Below are 20,379 nucleotides of genomic sequence, written 5' to 3' on the forward strand. Positions count from 1 at the left end.
CCACAAAGGAACTGTGAGTTTCCCCATTTGAACCGTGTTCATATCTCCCATGTGCTCTAGTAGTTGGGATTCGAACCTCCACGTGTGTGTATAAAAGGTCACGGCTTTGACTGCTCGGAGACGCCGTGTCCACAGAGCACCGGGACACGTGTTTGTGTTTCTGACCTCCTGCTTGTAAGCAATAAATGGACTTTTACAACTTTCATCGTTCATCAAGACTTTGTTTTATTAAATAAACATTGGAAGAAATTATTCTCTTCCCCCAAACTAGTTTTATTGAAATATTCCACACCAAAATCAATAAAGTCGTATTGCTCTGGGAAAGACCTCATTTGGACAATTGGTCTTCTCGGTTGGAGGAGTAAAAATATGGAACTGTCTTCCAACAGAATTGTTATATTCTGTTGGAAGACAGTTATATTCTGTATATTATATTGAAAATGTTATCCAATTCTTACGTTTTTATATACTTTACGTTTTTTAATAGAGGCATCAAATAACGGTTAGAGAGAGACAGCATAGTTCACACACACAAATCCTTGTACTGTGTGTACGTATCTAAACGTGTACTTATGGATGGATCTCTTTCATCTTTTCATAATTTTTATCTCCCCGTGGACAGATGTTGTAAACTAGAGTTTCACTACAAACACTAAACACAGTGCATCTGGTTATTGTCTATTATTGAATGTCACAACCCTAAAGCCGCCGTGATGTCATATCAAATCAAATAGAAAAAATCTGGTCACATGTTCATGTGTGATTCCTGGTGAACAAATCCAACGCACATCAAATACACACATTTCACAGTAGTGTTTCTTTTGTGATGTCTGCCGAGATGAAGGAGATAAAGATGGTAGACATGATGAAGATGATGAAGATGACGATAACACACATGGACATTTTTCAGACCAAACCGGCTTCGGCGCACATCTGATAGAAGAAACCCTGAAGACGGATCAACTCAGACGGAGAATCGATCTCTGCAATGTAGCCTCTGTCCATCACAATGACCCTGAGATCAGACAGACAGGCAAAGGGGTGAGACACTACACAACTGTGTAGAGTGTAGTTATCTGTTCGCCATCGCACTAGTGTGTATCCCGCTAGACAATAGCCTCTACAAGACATGTAATGTCTTGTATGTCTAACATACTAACATACTCAAGACATGTAATGTCTTGTATGTCTAACATACTCAATTGAGTCAGAGAGACGGGATGAAGAGTAAGAGAGACGGGAAGAAGAGTAAGAGAGACGGGAAGAGTAAGAGAGACAGGAAGAAGAGTACAAGAGACGGGATGAAGAGTAAGAGAGACAGGAAGAAGAGTAAGAGAGACGGGATGAAGAGTTAGAGAGACGGGATGAAGAGTCAGTGAGACGGGATGAAGAGTTAGAGAGACGGGATGAAGAGTCAGTGAGACGGGATGAAGAGTCAGTGAGACGGGATGAAGAGTCAGAGAGACAGGAAGAAGAGTACAAGAGACGGGATGAAGAGTAAGAGAGACAGGAAGAAGAGTAAGAGAGACGGGATGAAGAGTAAGAGAGACGGGATGAAGAGTAAGAGAGACAGGAAGAAGAGTAAGAGAGACGGGATGAAGAGTAAGAGAGACAGGAAGAAGAGTAAGAGAGACGGGATGAAGAGTAAGAGAGACGGGATGAAGAGTAAGAGAGACAGGAAGAAGAGTAAGAGAGACGGGATGAAGAGTAAGAGAGACAGGAAGAAGAGTAAGAGAGACGGGATGAAGAGTAAGAGAGACAGGAAGAAGAGTAAGAGAGACGGGATGAAGGGTAAGAGAGACGGGATGAAGGGTAAGAGAGACAGGAAGAAGAGTAAGAGAGACGGGATGAAGAGTAAGAGAGACGGGATGAAGAGTAAGAGAGACGGGATGAAGGGTAAGAGAGACGGGATGAAGGGTAAGAGAGACGGGATGAAGAGTAAGAGAGACAGGAAGAAGAGTAAGAGAGACGGGATGAAGAGTAAGAGAGACAGGAAGAAGAGTAAGAGAGACGGGAAGAAGAGTAAGAGAGACGGGAAGAAGAGTAAGAGAGACAGGAAGAAGAGTAAGAGAGACGGGATGAAGAGTAAGAGAGACAGGAAGAAGAGTAAGAGAGACGGGATGAAGAGTAAGAGAGACGGGAAGAAGAGTAAGAGAGACAGGATGAAGAGTAAAAGAGACGGGATGAAGAGTAAGAGAGACGGGATGAAGAGTAAGAGAGACGGGATGAAGAGTAAGAGAGACGGGATGAAGAGTAAGAGAGACGGGATGAAGAGTAAAAGAGACGGGATGAAGAGTAAAAGAGACGGGATGAAGAGTAAGAGAGACGGGATGAAGAGTAAGAGAGACAGGAAGAAGAGTAAGAGAGACGGGATGAAGAGTCAGTGAGACGGGATGAAGAGTTAGAGAGACGGGATGAAGAGTAAGAGAGACAGGAAGAAGAGTAAGAGAGACGGGATGAAGAGTAAGAGAGACAGGAAGAAGAGTAAGAGAGACGGGATGAAGAGTAAGAGAGACGGGATGAAGAGTCAGTGAGACGGGATGAAGACTCAGTGAGACGGGATGAAGAGTCAGTGAGACGGGATGAAGAGTAAGAGAGACGGGATGAAGAGTAAGAGAGACGGGATGAAGAGTAAGAGAGACGGGATGAAGAGTAAGAGAGACGGGATGAACAGTAAGAGAGACGGGATGAAGAGTAAGAGAGACAGGACGTTGGGTCATACGGACGGGACAGTCAGGAGTACAAAGTACTGATCCATCTAAAAACACTAATATTCATTATACTCGTCCATAGACCAAACATATCAGACCTGTTGTAGTCCATGATGGTGTTGAGGCGGTGAGCGATGGTCAGAACGGTACAGTCGTCAAACTGGGTTCTGATGGTGGACTGGATCAGCTGGTCTGTCTTTAGGTCCACCGCTGCTGTGGCTTCATCCAGAACCAGGATCCGGGTCTTCCTCAGCAGAGCTCTGGCTAAGCAGAGCAGCTGCCGCTGACCGAGGCTGAAACAACACGGACACACACTTTTATTTACTTCTGTAAGGTGGACGACCCGCAGCCGCTTCAAGCCACAGTGTGACCGTCCTCATCGTATGACCCTTTGATCAATAACCAGGGTCTTCAACATGTTCAGGCCAAGGACCCCCAGAGTGATGGCGAGATGGAGCAGGGACCCCCTATTCTACGGAGTTTGGTCCGCCCTCCGTCTTTAGACGTGAGCATGAATGGATCTGATTGCCTGTGATGTCGTATCAGCTTGAGAGCTGCTGTGGGACTGAAAGACAACGTCTCCTCCATCAATTGATCCGTTTCTACAATACGTTTGATTCATGTTAACAATAAATACAATTCTCATTCTGAAGACATTTACATTTGTGGGGGAAAAATTGGTTGAATCAACCAAATATTTTGCGACCCCACTGCAGTACCTCTGCGGACCCCCTTCACGAGGGAGACACTGCAGTCTCGTGTCACTGGAAAATGGGTTGTGTTTTTTTCTGCTTAAGTCAGATACATCTGTTGTTGTTGTTGTTGTTGTTTCCATCATCCCAACGGCAGGTCACGTGATCTGCAGGCGCCTTCTGATCACATTGTGATGGACTGACGTGTTGTGTGAGCGAGGTTACGCATTAAGAGTTTGTCCTTAATGGAATTTCTTAGGAAGCTGCTGTTCTGTCTGTGAGGACCCCACTTAAAGGGGGTGGGGCTTAAAGCATCCAGCCAATCACAGAGGAGGACAAGTATTTTTACCACAAATACTATAATATTATAGACGGCAAAGCACGGCAGATAGTCAGACACTTGGACAGACAGGAAGAAGACTGGTGAGTATGTGGATCCACCTGAGGTTCTCGCCTCCTTCACAGCACTGATGGTTCAGTTTTTGAGGCAGCGCGGAGACGAAGCTGCTCAGGTGAGCCAGTTCCAGAGCTTTCCATAAATCCTCGTCCGAACAGACATCAAAGGGGTCAAGGTTCATTCTCAGGGAACCTGAAAATAGCACAGGGTCCTGGGGACGAAAGGTCGGAGGTCACCTCAAAGCCAACAGCCAATCAAGTGATCACTGGATCGACGTGTCCATCATTATCAGTTCCCATTGATGCAGCACTTAAGCTCACCTGAGGGATGATGGTGATCCTGGATCGGAGGTCGTGGAGGCCGATCTCAGCGATGTTGATTCCGTCGATGAAGATTCGTCCTTTCGCTGCTTCCAGAATCCTGAAGATTCCCAAAGCCAAAGAGGACTTCCCAGCCCCCGTCCTCCCAACGATGCCCACCTGCAGATGGGTGTCAGTAATCAACGCTCTGAAGACAGTGGAGATGGTTGTGGATTTCTGAAGAACTGAAGAAATTCAACCTGCCAAAGGCGATGATGGTGCACTTCTACACGCCCGTCACCCAAGACTCCTTTGACTTTGGGACGGGCAAAGAAGATTGAAGCGGACCCCTTTAAACCCGCTCCTTCCCTCTGCAGGAGGCCGAGTCCCCCACTGACATTTACACAGTGGTCCAACACACGATACATCTCAACGAACTCTCTGCTTCCCCATTACTTATTTATTTAGTCATTATTAATAATTATATTGATTGATTTCCACACAGCTGTTAGCCAAACCTGCTCCACCACTAGCATCATGCTAGCTACCAAGTGGGGGGGGGGTGCAGGGAATTAAATATTTGCTGGTTTTCTCCCACCCTGAAAAGATACTTGTACCATCAGAGTGGTATTCTAGCATTCTAAGAATGTTCTTTAATATCAAACCTTTTCTCGGTCCTGGATGTTGACGCAGATGTTGTTTAAAGCCCAGTCCAAATCTTTACGGTACCGCAGTCCGTAGCCCTCAAACTGCAGGTTTCCAGTCGCCGGCCAGTCTGCCGGCAGCTTGTTGCCCTCCAGGACCCAGGCTGCCTGGGGGGGGGGGGGGGTCATGGTAAAGAAATGAACTAGAAGACACCTGTGGGAGTTAAAGGAGGACGCAGCAGACCTCTTTGTCGGTGCTGTCGTACTCTTTGACTCGCTCCACCGACACGATGTTGTTCTCCACGTCGGTCCAGGATCGAACGATCCAGCTGAGGATCCCAGTAACCTGGCAACATGCAGGAGGAGGTCAGACAGACGGACGGACCAGACAGACAGACGGAAGCTGTCGTTCTGAACCTGGAGCGAGTGGGTCACTGCTAGTCCCACGATGCCGGGGCTCAGATGATCTCGACCTCTAACCGACAGGACGGCTGCAGCCAGAACCAGAAGGTTCCCCAGAAACTCGAGATTCACCGCCAACCACCTATCAAACATGTAAATAAAGCTGTAAAACGTCAATAAAATGTAAATAAACATCAAATGTATACGATCAGTATTAAAGTTGGTACCTGGTGGCGACGAAGCGAGGAAAATAGGCCTCCTGGTTGCGGTCAACGCGGCGGTCGGCCTCCAGCACAAAGCGGCCCTGCTCGCCGAAGGCCCGCACCACGGCGGCGCCCTGCACCGTCTCGTTGAGGTGGCTGTAGACCGGCGAGCGGCTCACGGCCTCCAGACGCCGCAGCTGACATGAGGACGCCACGTAGAAGCTCTGAGCAGCGAGGCGAAGAGAAGAATTCGTCACCGCCCGCTCCAGGGGAACCTGGTCCACGCCCTGTGTGGGTCCTCACCTGTATGAAGATGTAGATGCAGGCGAGGGGGAGGAGCACCAGCCCGGTGAGGGGCGTGGCCAGCAACAGGACGACGCAGACCTCCAGGAGCTTAAAGAGGTAGCCCAGCATCATCTTCAGCCCGTCGGGGATCATGCAGTCGATGGCGTCCACCTCCTTGGAGAAGCGGTTCAGGAGGTTCCCGCTGGGCGTCGCCTCGAAGAAGGAGACGGGCGAGCGCAGCACGCTGAGGAGGAGGTCGGCGTGGAGGTGGCGGGACGCCACGATGCCGCCCAAGGCAATGGCTAGCGTGGTCCCAAACATGGCCGCACCTGAAAGACCCGAGGCGGCATGTTTAACTCGGCACGCACTAGCAGAACAGGAAGTGACAGTGGCCACTTCCTGTTTGACTGAAATGAGAAAACTGAGAGGACAATCTGAAGAGACTTTATCAACAGGTGACCACATGAGGATGAGACGCCATATACGTCTCTGACAATCATCCTGTCGATCAGCGTGCAGCAGCTACAATGTGGGACGCGCAGTGACAACGACCAGTGTGAACATGTGATGGATCTTGACCCTTGACCTCTGACCCACCCTGCGTGAGGCCCAGGGCGGCGAACACGCCCAGCCTCAGCTGGTGGCTCCGCGTGGCGTTGAGCGCCGGCTCGTCGGCCCACAGGCTCAGCCAGTAGCTGTAGGCGAGCGAGGCGGCCTGCTGGAAGGCACAGAGCAAGACGATGGCGGCGATGATGGTCGGGCCCACGGTCCGGAAGTACTCCCGGTACATCTGCAGCTTAACCTGACCACAGAAGAAGACACAACAAGCAGAGTCTTTTATTGTGGATTAATTACAAGTATTAATTACTAACTAACTGTCTCTGACCTCCAGACTCGACTACTGCACCAGCATCTCTACGGCTCCCCCAACTAAAGCCTCCACAAAGCTCGCCTGCTCACATCCACCCGGCGCCATGGACACATGAGCCGGTCCTACAGCCTCCACCGGCTCCCAGTCAGACGCAGGATGGACTCATCACCTACAAAGCCCCTCCTACCTGTCAGACCTCCTGAAGACCATCAGGACCGAGCGCCGGACCAGGGCCGACAGCTGCTGCACCCCCCCTCTGGAACGCCCCCCCATCCAAATCCACCAGGCTCCCCCCGTATCATCATTCAAACGCGCCTTCTGACGCCGACCCCCACAGGACTCAGTCTCCACTTTCTACCGTCCTAGTCTTCTTACATTTATTTTATTTTGTATTTCTGTAGTGTTCATGTCTGTACGTTTCCCCCTTAGATTTACAGAGTAAAGCGTCTCTGTGTACCAAGAAAAGCGCTATAAAAAACTAAAGTGTAGAATATAGGAAAATCCTAAAGAAGAAATCAAACCAAGTTCAACAAGACTTAACTCGCTAAAAGGGGACAGAGGAAGATCCAACACAGCTTGTTGGTGACCAGAGACCCTCACTAATGAGACCAGAGACCCTCACTAATGAGACCAGAGACCCTCACCAATGTGAATGTGACCAGAGACCCTCACTAATGTGAATGTGACCAGAGACCCTCACTAATGTGACCAGAGACCCTCACTAATGAGACCAGAGACCCTCACTAATGTGAATGTGACCAGAGACCCTCACTAATGTGACCAGAGACCCTCACTAATGTGACCAGAGACCCCCACTAATGTGACCAGAGACCCTCACTAATGTGAATGTGACCAGAGACCCTCACTAATGTGACCAGAGACCCTCACTAATGTGACCAGAGACCCTCACTAATGAGACCAGAGACCCTCACTAATGTGACCAGAGACCCTCACTAATGAGACCAGAGACCCTCACTAATGAGACCAGAGACCCTCACTAATGTGACCAGAGACCCTCACTAATGAGACCAGAGACCCTCACTAATGAGACCAGAGACCTTCACTAATGTGACCAGAGACCCTCACTAATGTGAATGTGACCAGAGACCCTCACTAATGAGACCAGAGACCCCCACTAATGTGAATGTGACCAGAGACCCTCACTAATGTGACCAGAGACCCTCACTAATGAGACCAGAGACCCTCACTAATGTGACCAGAGACCCTCACTAATGAGACCAGAGACCCTCACTAATGTGACCAGAGACCCCCACTAATGTGACCAGAGACCCTCACTAATGTGAATGTGACTAGAGACCCTCACTAATGAGACCAGAGACCCCCACTAATGTGAATGTGACCAGAGACCCTCACTAATGAGACCAGAGACCCTCACTAATGAGACCAGAGACCCTCACTAATGTGACCAGAGACCCCCACTAATGTGACCAGAGACCCTCACTAATGTGAATGTGACTAGAGACCCTCACTAATGAGACCAGAGACCCTCACTAATGAGACCAGAGACCCCCACTAATGTGAATGTGACCAGAGACCCTCACTAATGTGACCAGAGACCCTCACTAATGTGACCAGAGACCCTCACTAATGTGACCAGAGACCCTCACTAATGTGACCAGAGACCCTCACTAATGAGACCAGAGACCCTCACTAATGTGACCAGAGACCATCGAGTGATGACAGACAACAAATGGATCGATAATTACAGACACGCGGGTTCCAGCTGTAAAAACAGGACGACGGAGTTTCTGACACACTTACAACGAGCAACACTTATTTCACAAGAGGAAGAAGACAAACCCGTCCAGTGTGAGCCTTGTCCGCCTCAGTCAGTTTCCCAGCATCAACAACCTCCATCAGATGAACAGTGGCACCACCGCTGGAACACACACACACACACCGTTAACTGATCACTACAATCACATCATCTTGATATGAATCACATCTATCTTTTACCTTTCAGGTATGAAATATAAAAGATAATCAGATCATTATTGTTGTAAAGTTCTTTCTTTACCTGATCAGTTGCTTCTGTGGAAGATCGATAGAGAGCTCAGAGAGACGGGACGCCGACTTCCTGCTGCCTACGCATGTCTTACTCTTGTCCCTGGAGGCGGAGCTCCCTCTGGAGGCGGAGCTTCCCCTGCGCCGCTTCCCGTTGAAGGCGTGGATGAATTTGGCAAAGTTTCCTTTCCTGTCCATCAAGTCCTTGTAGGAGCCCATCTCTGAGATGTGGCCCTCCAACATGACCAGGATGAGATCGGTTTTGGACAGGAAGCTGAGGCCGTGAGTCACCAGCACCCGAGTCTGAGAGGACACATAACATGTCTCTTAGGGGGAAGCAGATGATGAGGACATGTGATCAAGTATAAGGTCACACCTTCTCTTTGAGGAGACCTCTGGGTCCAATGACTCTATCAAAGATGTGTTGTCCCACGTGGGCATCGACGGCCGACAGCGGGTCGTCCAGCAGGTAAACATCTGATCTCCTGTAAACAGACCGAGCCAGACTGACCCGGTGCCTCTGACCCCCGGAGAGGTTCAGACCCTAAACAACAACAAACAGTCACAGCACCAACAAACAGTCACATCCAACAACAACAAACAACAAAGGGGGCGGTACCTTCTCCCCGATCTCGGTGCCGTCCCCGGCAGGCAGCATCTCCAGGTCCGGCAGCAGAGCGCAGGCCTCCAGCACTCGGAGGTACCAGCTTTCTTTCTTCTCCCGTCCAAACAGGATGTTGTCCTTCAGAGAGGCGTTCTGGATCCAAGCCTGCTGCGGGACGTAGGCCACCGAGCCCTGACAACAACAGAACCAAGATAACCCAAATATGAGAACCGTGGAAACAGAACCAAGACGACTGAACCGAGACAACAGAATGGAGGCAACAAAACCGGGATGCGAGAAACAAGATGCATTTGACAGCATAGATTGAACCCTTGAATCCTGTTGCAGAGACTAGAACATCTGGTTGGTAACAAAGGAACGGCACTCAGCAACAAGTCCTGTTTATCGGATCGATCCTACTTTGTGCTTGTAAACGGTGAATCCTCGATGACCACCAATGTTGGCCACGAGTCCCACAAGGTAAATCATAAACTCCCATTGCTATGCAGACGGTACTCAACATCTCTGTCGAGACCGACCAGCTTATTGGACTTCAGATTGTTTTGGAGACATCAAAACTTGGACGACCTGCAGCTTCCTGATGCTGAACTCACATTATTCCTGTATTAGCTTCTCTGCACGGTCTCCCTGTTAAATCAAGCATAGAATGTACGGTTCTCATTACATTACATGTCATCTTTATCCAAAGCAACTTCAATTTCACTTTAAACTTCAATTTCATTAAATACATTTCAATGCACACATTTTTGCAGATTGCTTCACATTCGTGTGGGTTTTTTGAGACTCGTCTTACGTCACAGATCCACAAATGCATTTTTTTCAACATGGACCGGTCTGTAGCCAATCAGATGTCGCCCTCATTCCAACCAATCAGAGCTGCCCCCTTCCCCTCCGACCCCTCCCCTCCTCTCTGACCACTCCCCTCTTCTCTAAACCCTCCCCTCCTCTGACCCCTCCTCTCTGACCACTCCCCTCTTCTCTGACCCCTCCCCTCTGACCGTCCCCACGAGCATCCCAGCGTTACAGCAGCGCACCTTACGGAGGCGATGCAACAGGTCCGTGGTCAGCAAGCAACCACGTCATTTATCGATATGTGCTTTGAAATGTGTTTGTGCATTTGTATATCGAATAAATATCAAATGCATTTGTGAGTCTAACCGATCTGACCCAGACAGTAGGACCGAGGCCACAGAACTGGGAAGAGAGAACCAAGGTGAGACAGAGCCGAGAACCGAGAAAACAGAACCAGACCCAAGAAAGAAGGTTCATCAGATACAACTTGATAGATGTACTTAAAGACTTTAGTGACTGTAATGGAAAATGTCTACCTGCTGAATAATTCTACTTAATATATTGTGTAAATGCGTAAGTGGTTTCCTTTTGCTCTGAACTCGTTAGATCTTCACCCTTTGAGTGAGCGTACAGTCTTACAGTTTCTTTAATGAAAAATGGAATATGTATTTGATGTTCTTATAAAATAGGACAGTTTCATAACTTGTTGTGTAGCATCGGAAGCTTGGATCGTGATCCATGCAGCTGACTGCTTACACACAGGCCTCTTCTTCTTCGTGTTGGATAACAAATACTTGTATGTTCACATTGTCTATGCCTGGAGGATAGTTCAGTACACACAGGGCCCACTCCTGTTCCAAGGGGTCTGGGTCAGTGGGGGACGGCTCTGTTGTCCGGTCCTGATGGCTCAGCCTCCCGCCAGATGGAAGGGGCACAAACAGGTTTTGTCCGGGGTGAGAGGGGTCGGCTACCATCTTTTTAGCTGCTTCAGGGTCCTGGAAGCGAACAAGTCCTGCAGGGACGGCAGATTGCAGCCGATCATCTCTGCTGATTCAAAAGACTGAATAGCGGTTAAATTATTTTTTCCACCACATTGATCAAGTAGTACTTTTTAGTTTTGATCGTCACTCTTACATCACATGTCATTTATCTGACGCTTTTATCCAAAGCGACTTACAATAAGAACATTTCAACCACAAGGACACAAAGTCAGAAGAACAAGAAACAAGAAAGTGTGATTTCATCAAATAAGCCGGTTTACAACTTGCTGTAGATAAGAACCATTATAAGTCCAATGTAAGTGCTACAGTTAGTGTGTTAGTGGAGGTAGAGTCTGAAGAGGTGTGTCTTTAGTCTGAAGATGTGAAGCTCTCTGTGGTCCTGATGTCTTCACAGACCTCCTTCCACCATTTAGGAGCAGGACAGCAAAGAGTGGAGATCTAGTCGAGTGTTTTGCTCTCAGTGAGGAGGAACAAGCAGTTTATCACATGCAGAGCGGAGAGTGCAGGTCGGGATGTCGGGTTGGATCAGGTCCTGGATGTAAGCTGGACCCCATCCATTCACAGCCTGGTACCTGAGCACCATGTTTAGAACTGGAAGAGCCACCGGTACCAGTGAAGAGAGCGGAGGAGTGGAGGAGTGAGGGAGAACTTAGGAAGGTTAAAGACCGGTGGAGCTGCTGCATTCTGGATGAGCTGCAGAGGCTGAATGGAGGTAGCAGGAGACCTGCAGGAGAGAGTTACAGTAGTCCAGGAGGGAGACGACCAGAGCCTGAATCAGTACCTTCTGAGTGAGAAGAGGACGTGTTCTCCTGATGTTGTAGAGCGAGTATCTACAGGATGGTGGTGTCAGTGATGTTGGAGTCAGGGAGAGTCGGCTGTCGACGTCACGCCGAGGTTCCTGCAGTCAAAGTGGACGTTAACACGGAGTCTCACAGTTAACAGTCAGGTCCTGTGAAGGAGAATCTTTCCCCAGAAAGAGAAGTAGTTCAGTCTGTCGGGGTTGATTTTCAGATGGTGGGCGGATCCACTGAGAGACGTCAGTAAGACAGGCAGAGATCCGAGTGAGGGAAAGAGAGAATTAGTTGGGTGTCATCAGCATCGCTGTGGTAGGTGAAGCCATGCGAGAAGAGGAGGAGACCCAGGACGGAACCCTGAGGAACTCCAGTAGTAAGAGGACAAGGTTCCGACACAGATCCTCGCCAGGTTACCCGGTAGGTGCGTCCGTCGAGGTAGGACGAGAGAAGGGAGAGAGCAGAGCCTGTGACACCAAGTTCCTGAAGGGAGGAGACGAGGATCTGGTGGTTGACTGTGTCAAATGCAGAAGAGAGGTCCAGAAGGACGAGGACAGAGGACAGAGAGGAGCTCTAGCAGTGTGGAGTTGCTCTGAGACAGCAAGGAGAGCAGTCTCTGTGGAACGGCCTTGAAGCCTGACTGGTGGGGGTCAAGGAGGTTGTTACGGTGGAGATAGCAGGAGAGTTGGTTAAAGATCACACGTTCAAGAGTTCTGGACAAAAAGGGAAGAAGAGAGACCGTCTGTAGCTGTTTTCTTCAGAAGGTTGAGGGTGGGTTTCTTCAGGAGAGGGTTAACTATTGCCTGGACAGGAGAATGTCCAGTTCTTCCTAGAAATGACCTAAGGAGCCTGGCGGACGGTAAAGGACAACGATGGTTAATTGCACCGGTGAGTAACTGTTACAGCGGTAATCGGAATGACAGTGGGGTGGACGGTGGAAGAGGGTAAAGAGAAAAGCTCCATTTGGGTGAAATCAGTAGACCTGTGCCACCACCCCTACCAGTGGGCCTGGGTGTGTGGCTGAAGGAGAAGGTGGAGCAGAGAGCGGCTGGGTGGAGGTGTTCTTCGGTGTGATCCAGGTCTCGGTGTGAGCGAGGAAGTCAAGCGACTGCTGGATGGCGTCTATCATAGCTCGGCACTATCATATCTTAACAGAGCTAAAAATGTTAGCTCGTTTTGATGTCACAGTTTCAATAAAACGTCTTAAATAAAGCTGAAACCAACCAAACTGAAGCAAACTGATAATAACAGATGTTGTTTATCGTCACCTTGATGGAGATCGAGCCACTCCTCCTCTCCATCTCCCCCAACATGGCCGACAGTAGAGAAGACTTCCCAGAACCAACATGGCCAACCACGGCCACCAGGGAGCCCGGCTTCACCTTCACGCTGATCCCCTGCAGACACGGCGGCCCGTCGCAAGTCCAGGAGAACCAGCCGTCCTCGATCCTCACGGCGTCTCCGTCTGCAGAGGCAACATGGTTCCATGGGGTTTTATGTGGGTCTATGAGGTTCTATTGTGTTCTATGTGGTACCACCAGCCGGCTCTAGTCATCAGATGCCGGTTTCTGTACATTTAGGAATGAGGTTAACATATTTCTGTAAGTTAATGATTGCATCGATGCAGTTCATTTACTCTTCAGCAAGTAAACGTCTCCGTGCGACAGCGTTGCTTCAAGCAGCGTGTGTGAAGTCTGTTTACGGCGTTGAGGGCTAAAGGAGACAACATCTGCTTTTCTAATGTGAAGTTTATGGTCTCCGTCTCTAGTTTCAAGTCTTCAACACAGCATGATGTTCATTTAGTAGATTATGGTCTATTTAGAGGCAAACAGACCATAAAGCAGGGGGCGCTTTAGGGCGCGGCTATGGTCCATACCCCCCCATGCAGGACGCTGTGCAGCTCCTTCAGCCACTGACTAATTTATCAAGGTTTTTCATTTGGTTTCTTATATCATGTCTGTTTGCACTTTAACCTTTGATGCTGTGATCCTGTGACTCGTCTCACCCAACAGTTTGTCTTTGTGCCAAGCTAGGCTAACAGCTAAGCTAGCAGTATCTGTGTGCGTGGTGACGTACCGGAGCTGCGAGGAAGTCTCTCCACGCTGTCGCCCTTCAGCTCGTCTTGACTCAGGAAGTTTCCCAAACGTCTGAGCGAGACGACGGCCTGATAAACATGCAGATGAACGGTGGTCACATGACGGCTTTGGTACCATGTCGATTCCAGCCGACCCCGGCGGGTGGAGCTAAAACTCAGCAGAGCGCTGACTGGTCGGTTTGTCCCCGTCACATGACATCACAGAACGGACTAGGAACTTGTAGTTTGACTGCCACGATAATTAGCTGGCTTTAAAGTTTTTAGCTCATGAACGGAGGTTAGTAGGCCCCCCCTTGCGCCCCTGCCGTCCCAGAGGGGAGGCTTGTCATGGGCCAGGACTCGCCTGCATGGTGGCGCTCATGGCGAAGGGAAGTTGGCTCAGAGGAGTCTTCAGGATGTTGATCAGAGCGACGGACACAAAGATCTTTTGAGCGTCCAGAAGGTTTCTGTCATCGATCGTCACGTAGACCGCAAACACAGACAAGGCGATCTGAAGACAGAATGACTGGAGTAACCATGGCAACACTCTTCTCTATAACGAATGACATCTTCAAATGTCACCGGCAGTTGGGGGGACTCACCAAGAAGGAGGAGGAGTTGAAGGAGGCCAGAGAGACTGAGTGGAGGACCTGAGACATTTTCAGGGTCTCCAGTTCTCCATCTCTCAGGACGCCGATTCGGCGAAGGAAAGCGTCCTCCCAGGCGTAGAACTTGAGGATCTTCACGCCGCTCAGAATCTCGTTCATCAGTTTGAGACGACCATCCGTGAACTTCATCTGAATCTCCTGAAACAACACGATGAGGTGATCAGCTCCATAACCTGATCAACACGTCGATCCATTTCTGATTCAAAGTCACTTCTCTCACCTGAAGTTTGCTTCTCATCTTGGCGATCAATCCATTCAGAGGAACAATCAGAACCACGGGGACGATACCAGTAAGAGCAGAAGGGCCGAGGAGCTGTCAATCAATCCATCAATCGATCACAGGTGTTCAGTCAATCGATCAATAAATCAATCCAAAAAAAATGGATTCATCAATCTCTGATTGAAAAATCAATCAGAGTCAAATAAAGTCCAGTCAAAAAAACACAAGGATAAAATTGTCCTTAAACAACGGAAACCACCAGCGGCCATCTTGTCTTTCTTTACCTGCCACAGGAAGTAGAAGCACAGTGTGATCTCGATGGGCGTGACCCACAGGCTGTTGAAGTAAACCACAAAGTCCATCAGCTTCTGAGTGTCGGCTGAGACCAAGTTAATGATCTCTCCCACATCACCGCGACGGCGAGCGGCGCTGCTCAGCAGCAGGCACTGTGGATTAATAAGAAAACTCTGTCTCACCCTCCGGTACCAAGTGTCTCACCCTCCTGTGCAAAGTGTCTCACCGTCTGGTACCAAGTGTCTCACCCTCTGACACCAAGTGTCTCACTCTTTGGTACCAAGTGTCTCACCCTCCGGTACCAAGTGTCTCACCCTCCTGTGCAAAGTGTCTCACCCTCCTGTGCAAAGTGTCTCACCCTCCGGTACCAAGTGTCTCACCCTCCGGTACCAAGTGTCTCACCTTCCGGTAGACGAGGCCTATGAGCGCGGTCTTCAGCCTCATCCCCACGCTGAAGCAGTGGAACATATACTGATGGTGGAGCAGCGACTGCAGGCAGGAGAGCAGGAAGAGCAGTGAGCAGAACAGGAAGCCCTTCCACATGGCAGCGTCTTCATCGCTGATGAAGGCCAGCAGCAGACTAACGACAATAAACAACAAACGACCAAAAACAGAGTAATCAACAACAGCAACAATAAACTGAATAAACACCAACACCACTAAATATAACAACATCAATGGAAAACAACATTGCCTGACCTCTGTGACCTTACTTGACCTCTGTGACTCACCTGAGCACCTGTGGCACAGCGAACATGAATACTTCATGCAGAAGGAGCCAGAGAGTTCCACACAAGAAGTACGGCCCAAAGCTGCAGGCCACAGTGTGCAGGAGGAAGATCCCGTAGCCACGCCCCTTCTGCCCCTTCTGCCCCTTCTTCTTCTTCTTCTTCAGCAGTTGGGTTTTTTCGGTCACTGCATCAAAATCCCAGGCCCTGGACAGAGACCCGGAACTGGTCGTGGACTGGGTCCAGTTCTGGGTCAGCTCAACATTATCAGGCTCCTCCCTAGAACAAACGATCAGGTAACCGGTACTGAATTCACCTGTAATGCCCGTCTCACCTTGGCAGGTAAGCAGTCCGAGTCACACTGTTGACACCCAATCAACGCTTTAAATATCACCATGTTTCACAATAAAAGTAATATGATATTCTGTTTCATCAGCAGATTTTTTAAGGACACTAGATTGAAGGAATTGGGCGCTGCAATGACATCACAGTGACATCACAGTGACATCACACACATCTTCCTGATTCGACATCGATCCAAACATTAAAAGCATCCTACTGAAGAGGTTTGCAGTTCTGGGCCCACAAGTTCTCAAAGTCCGTCATGATCCGGATCGATGAGTCCTGGTCCCGCAGAGGCCAGAGGTCTGCAGCCTGCAGGGGGTGCCGGTAACCCCGAACCACCAAACTATGTGGAGGACAGAACACCACCCCACCTGGTATGAGTGATGATGTCGGAGTATTTTGTGATGTTACAAACTTTATTTCTGGAGATTTAATTTGTTGCTTTACTGATTTTCAAAAAGACTGTCTAGGTCTCCGGAACGGTGTCCATGACAACGACCCGCACCTGCTGCTATGGAAACAGAAATGATGCAATGACAGAGTTCGTACCCGCTGAACCAGGAGAAGAAGAAGTTGGAGAGAAAAGAGGCGTCTTCCTCCGGACATCGGTTCTAAGAGCCAAAGAAAGTTCAACAAGTCTCATGACGAAATACTGATAAAGTCTGTGTGTGTTACCTGGACATTGATGTGTGTGTGTGTGTGTGTTACCTGGACATTGATGTGTGTGTGTGTGTGTGTTACCTGGACATTGATGTGTGTGTGTGTGTGTGTTACCTGGACATTGATGTGTGTGTGTGTTACCTGGATATTGATGTGTGTGTGTGTTACCTGGATATTGATGTGTGTGTGTGTGTTACCTGGATATTGATGTGTGTGTGTGTGTGTGTGTGTGTTACCTGCACGTAGCTCTGCTTGGCACACAGAGGTCGGAGGTCACAGAAGCAGCTGAGGACAAGCTGGATGAGTTGGAGAAAAAAACAAAGGAAGAAGAGGAGGAGACGAGAAGAATCTGAAGAGAAGCCCTGAAACACCAAAGAAGAGAGATGAAGATATAAAACAAAGAATGTGTGTTACTGTGTATACATGTTTGTGTGACATTCTGCAGAGGAACACAGAACATTCACACATGACATCCACAGGAGGTCTCATTCTAGGTATGGACCGTTATGAAATAACTGATACCCGATCAATAATCTGCTCGATGTCGACCTTCAGAGGAACCAGGGAGCAGAGGACCAGGAGAATCCAGAACTGGAAGAGGAGGAAGGAGGAACGACAGCCCTTCATCCTCTCTACATGGAGGATGATCACAGCAAGGACCTGATGGAGGAGAGGAGGATGAGGTGAGAAGGTTTCTGTTTCAGAGTACATTGGTAAACCCATTTGATTGGTTGGTTCCTGGAGAAGAACCTACCAGAGTGAGGCTCCTGATTAGCGGACCAATCACGATCAATGAGTGTTTCTGAATCTCCTCATTCTTTGTCACCAGAAGAAAAAGCATCTCCACAAGACCAAAGGAGGCCAGACTGAGACCCAGGAGCTGCAACAAAGTCCAGAGAGAACAGAGGAACCAAGTTTAGATAAGTGACGTGCTGACAAAATTCCTGCTAATGCGCACTTCGATCCTGTATCCTAGAAAATGTACTTCAAAAAGCACATCTCCGCTGTCTAAACGCACACACACTGCTGACTAATAAAGGAATATCTTATGTTACATGCACATACACACACCAATCTCGCATACCCTGACCATATGTTGTTTTGTAGTTCACCATTTTGTTGTTCCCTTGTTGTTATGTCTATGTATTGTTACTAAAAATAGTAAAAAAATAAAAAGTGGTCATCTACGTTACGTATAAAACATGTACCAATTAAATCCGAGATGTTACTGGACATTTGCGCAGCTGACGCCACTAGACCAGCTACTTTTGTAAGTGTAATCCCTGCAAAACGCAAAGTCAAAATGGCCGCAGCGGCATCTGCAAATATCACAGATCTGAGGAATTTCTCCAAACTGGATTTGAATTCCAAAAAGGAGTTGAGAGAAAGAGGGAGGTCTATGCCAGCCTGAGGTGAACCTCTGCAGCAAAAGGAACCAGCTGAACCTGTACCTGGTTTATCCTCAGCACTTTTTTCATACCGTCTTGCTGCAGCAGAGTTTGGACAGAGGGATGACACCTCTGTCTGGGCGGAGCCACAGGTACAACAGGTAAAACGGGGAGCAAATCCACAGGTAAACACAAGGTGACCACACCAGTACAGTGTGCTGGAAACACTGGGTCAGATCGGGTTGGGAGGTGTACCAGGTCAGGTTCCAATCCTGGAACCAGAAAACAAGTCAGTGTTTACACCTGGTAGTCAAAAGAGAGGGGTGCTAATATGCTAACGGGCAAGGGGTGTATTGACATGCTAAAAGGCGAGGTGTGTATTGACATGCTAACGGGCGAGGTGTGTATTAACATGCTAACAGGTATTAACACGCTAACGGGCGAGGGGTGTATTAACACGCAAACGGGCGAGGGGTGTATTAACACGCAAACGGGCGAGGGGTGTATTAACACGCAAACGGGCGAGGGGTGTATTAACACGCAAACGGGCGAGGGGTGTATTAACACGCTAACGGGCGAGGGGTGTATTAACACGCAAACAGGCGAGGGGTGTATTAACACGCAAACGGGCGAGGGGTGTATTAACACGCAAACGGGCGAGGGGTGTATTAACACGCAAACGGGCGAGGGGTGTATTAACACGCAAACGGGCGAGGTGTGTATTAACACGCGAACGGGCGAGGTGTGTATTAACACGCGAACGGGCGAGGTGTGTATTAACACGCTAACGGGCGAGGTGTGTATTAACACGCTAACGGGCGAGGTGTGTATTAACACGCTAACGGGCGAGGTGTGTATTAACACGCTAACGGGCGAGGTGTGTATTAACACGCTAACGGGCGAGGTGTGTATTAACATGCTAACGGGCGAGGTGTGTATTAACATGCTAACAGGTGAGGTGTGTATTAACATGCTAACAGGTGAGGTGTGTATTAACATGCTAACCGGTGAGGTGTGTATTAACATGCTAACCGGTGAGGTGTGTATTAACATGCTAACCGGGGAGGTGTGTATTAAAATGCTAACAGGTGAGGTGTGTATTAACATGCTAACAGGTGAGGTGTGTATTAACATGCTAATAGGTGAGGTGTGTATTAACATGCTAATAGGTGAGGGCGTTATTAACGTGAGGAATTAAATTTTAAAAGTAAAGCAAACGTTTCCCCTTTAAATTCATTTAAATATATATGGGATTTCAACTCTGCCACTATTGTTATACCATTGTATTTTAACATGACTCTATTAATCAAACAGCAGTTTAATTTAAACTCACCCAGAGAGGATCGAGACCACTGACACTGCAAAGATCCTCCATCCAAAAACTCGTTGTTCTCCTTCAACAAGTCTCTCGTTCTCTCTCTCGTTCTCTCTCTCGTTCTCTCGTTCTCGTTCTCTCGTTCTCGTTCTCTCTCGATCTCTCTCGTTCTCTCTCGATCTCTCTCGTTCTCTCTCGTTCTCTCTCGTTCTCTCTCTCGTTCTCTCTCTCGTTCTCTCGTTCTCGTTCTCTCTCGATCTCTCTCGATCTCTCTCTCGTTCTCTCGTTCTCTCTCGATCTCTCTCTCGTTCTCTCGTTCTCGTTCTCTCTCGATCTCTCTCTCGTTCTCTCGTTCTCGTTCTCTCTCGTTCTCTCGTTCTCGTTCTCTCTCGATCTCTCTCTCGTTCTCTCGTTCTCGTTCTCTCTCGTTCTCTCTCGATCTCTCTCGTTCTCGTTCTCTCTCGATCTCTCTCGTTCTCGTTCTCTCTCGATCTCTCTCGTTCTCGTTCTCTCTCGATCTCTCTCGTTCTCTCGTTCTCTCTCTCGTTCTCTCGTTCTCTCGATCTCTCGTTCTCTCTCTCGTTCTCTCTCTCGTTCTCTCGATCTCTCGTTCTCTCGATCTCTCGTTCTCTCGATCTCTCGTTCTCTCGATCTCTCGTTCTCTCGATCTCTCGTTCTCTCTCTCTCGTTCTCGATCTCTCGTTCTCTCGATCTCTCGTTCTCTCGATCTCTCGTTCTCTCTCTCGTTCTCTCGATCTCTCGTTCTCGATCTCTCGTTCTCTCTCTCGTTCTCTCTCTCGTTCTCTCTCTCGTTCTCTCTCTCGTTCTCTCGATCTCTCGTTCTCTCTCTCGTTCTCTCGATCTCTCGTTCTCTCTCTCGTTCTCTCGATCTCTCGTTCTCGATCTCTCGTTCTCTCTCTCGTTCTCTCGATCTCTCGTTCTCGATCTC

General features: G+C 48.7%; 1 protein-coding gene across 3 annotated transcripts; it reads right to left on the reverse strand.

Annotated features, from left to right (window-relative positions):
- Positions 1-200: 200 nt before the first annotated feature.
- On the reverse strand, positions 201-19,635 carry LOC120810369 (multidrug resistance-associated protein 1-like). Of its 3 annotated transcripts, XM_078094213.1 has the most exons (30): positions 19,449-19,635; positions 18,208-18,387; positions 17,482-17,607; positions 17,250-17,387; positions 16,964-17,089; positions 16,617-16,678; positions 16,282-16,410; positions 15,726-16,001; positions 15,397-15,574; positions 14,985-15,146; positions 14,701-14,793; positions 14,415-14,618; positions 14,177-14,323; positions 13,815-13,902; positions 13,007-13,203; positions 11,729-11,845; positions 9,149-9,325; positions 8,906-9,073; positions 8,543-8,832; positions 8,326-8,404; positions 6,231-6,435; positions 5,652-5,962; positions 5,373-5,572; positions 5,161-5,287; positions 4,988-5,089; positions 4,765-4,911; positions 4,121-4,279; positions 3,845-4,011; positions 2,810-3,004; positions 201-1,015 (listed from the first exon to the last, which is right to left on the reverse strand). In XM_078094213.1, the coding sequence occupies exons 1-30, from the start codon at positions 19,488-19,490 to the stop codon at positions 907-909; spliced, it is 4,701 nt and encodes a 1,566-aa protein (XP_077950339.1). In that variant the 5' UTR covers positions 19,491-19,635; the 3' UTR covers positions 201-906. The 3 variants fall into 3 exon arrangements, with proteins under 3 accessions (XP_077950339.1, XP_077950340.1, XP_077950341.1); XM_078094214.1 differs by lacking the exon at positions 11,729-11,845; XM_078094215.1 differs by lacking the exons at positions 201-1,015; positions 2,810-3,004; positions 3,845-4,011; positions 4,121-4,279; positions 11,729-11,845 and having other exon boundaries at positions 4,426-4,911.
- Between the last annotated feature and the right edge of the window lie 744 nt (positions 19,636-20,379).

The sequence above is a fragment of the Gasterosteus aculeatus genome, chromosome 20 (assembly GCF_964276395.1).
Source record: "Gasterosteus aculeatus chromosome 20, fGasAcu3.hap1.1, whole genome shotgun sequence".
In the NCBI taxonomy this organism is placed as follows: domain Eukaryota; kingdom Metazoa; phylum Chordata; class Actinopteri; order Perciformes; family Gasterosteidae; genus Gasterosteus; species Gasterosteus aculeatus.

Excerpts from the sequence above, each read along its gene's own strand:
- LOC120810369 (XM_078094213.1), bottom strand. The coding sequence starts at position 19,490 with ATGGAGGATCTTTGCAGTGTCAGTGGTCTCGATCCTCTCTGG. Across the intron at positions 16,411-16,616 it reads TTCTTCTCCTGGTTCAGCGG|TTTGGTGGTTCGGGGTTACC; the intron begins GTACGAACTCTG and ends TCCTCCACATAG. Across the intron at positions 13,903-14,176 it reads CCATGAGCGCCACCATGCAG|GCCGTCGTCTCGCTCAGACG; the intron begins GCGAGTCCTGGC and ends CATGTTTATCAG.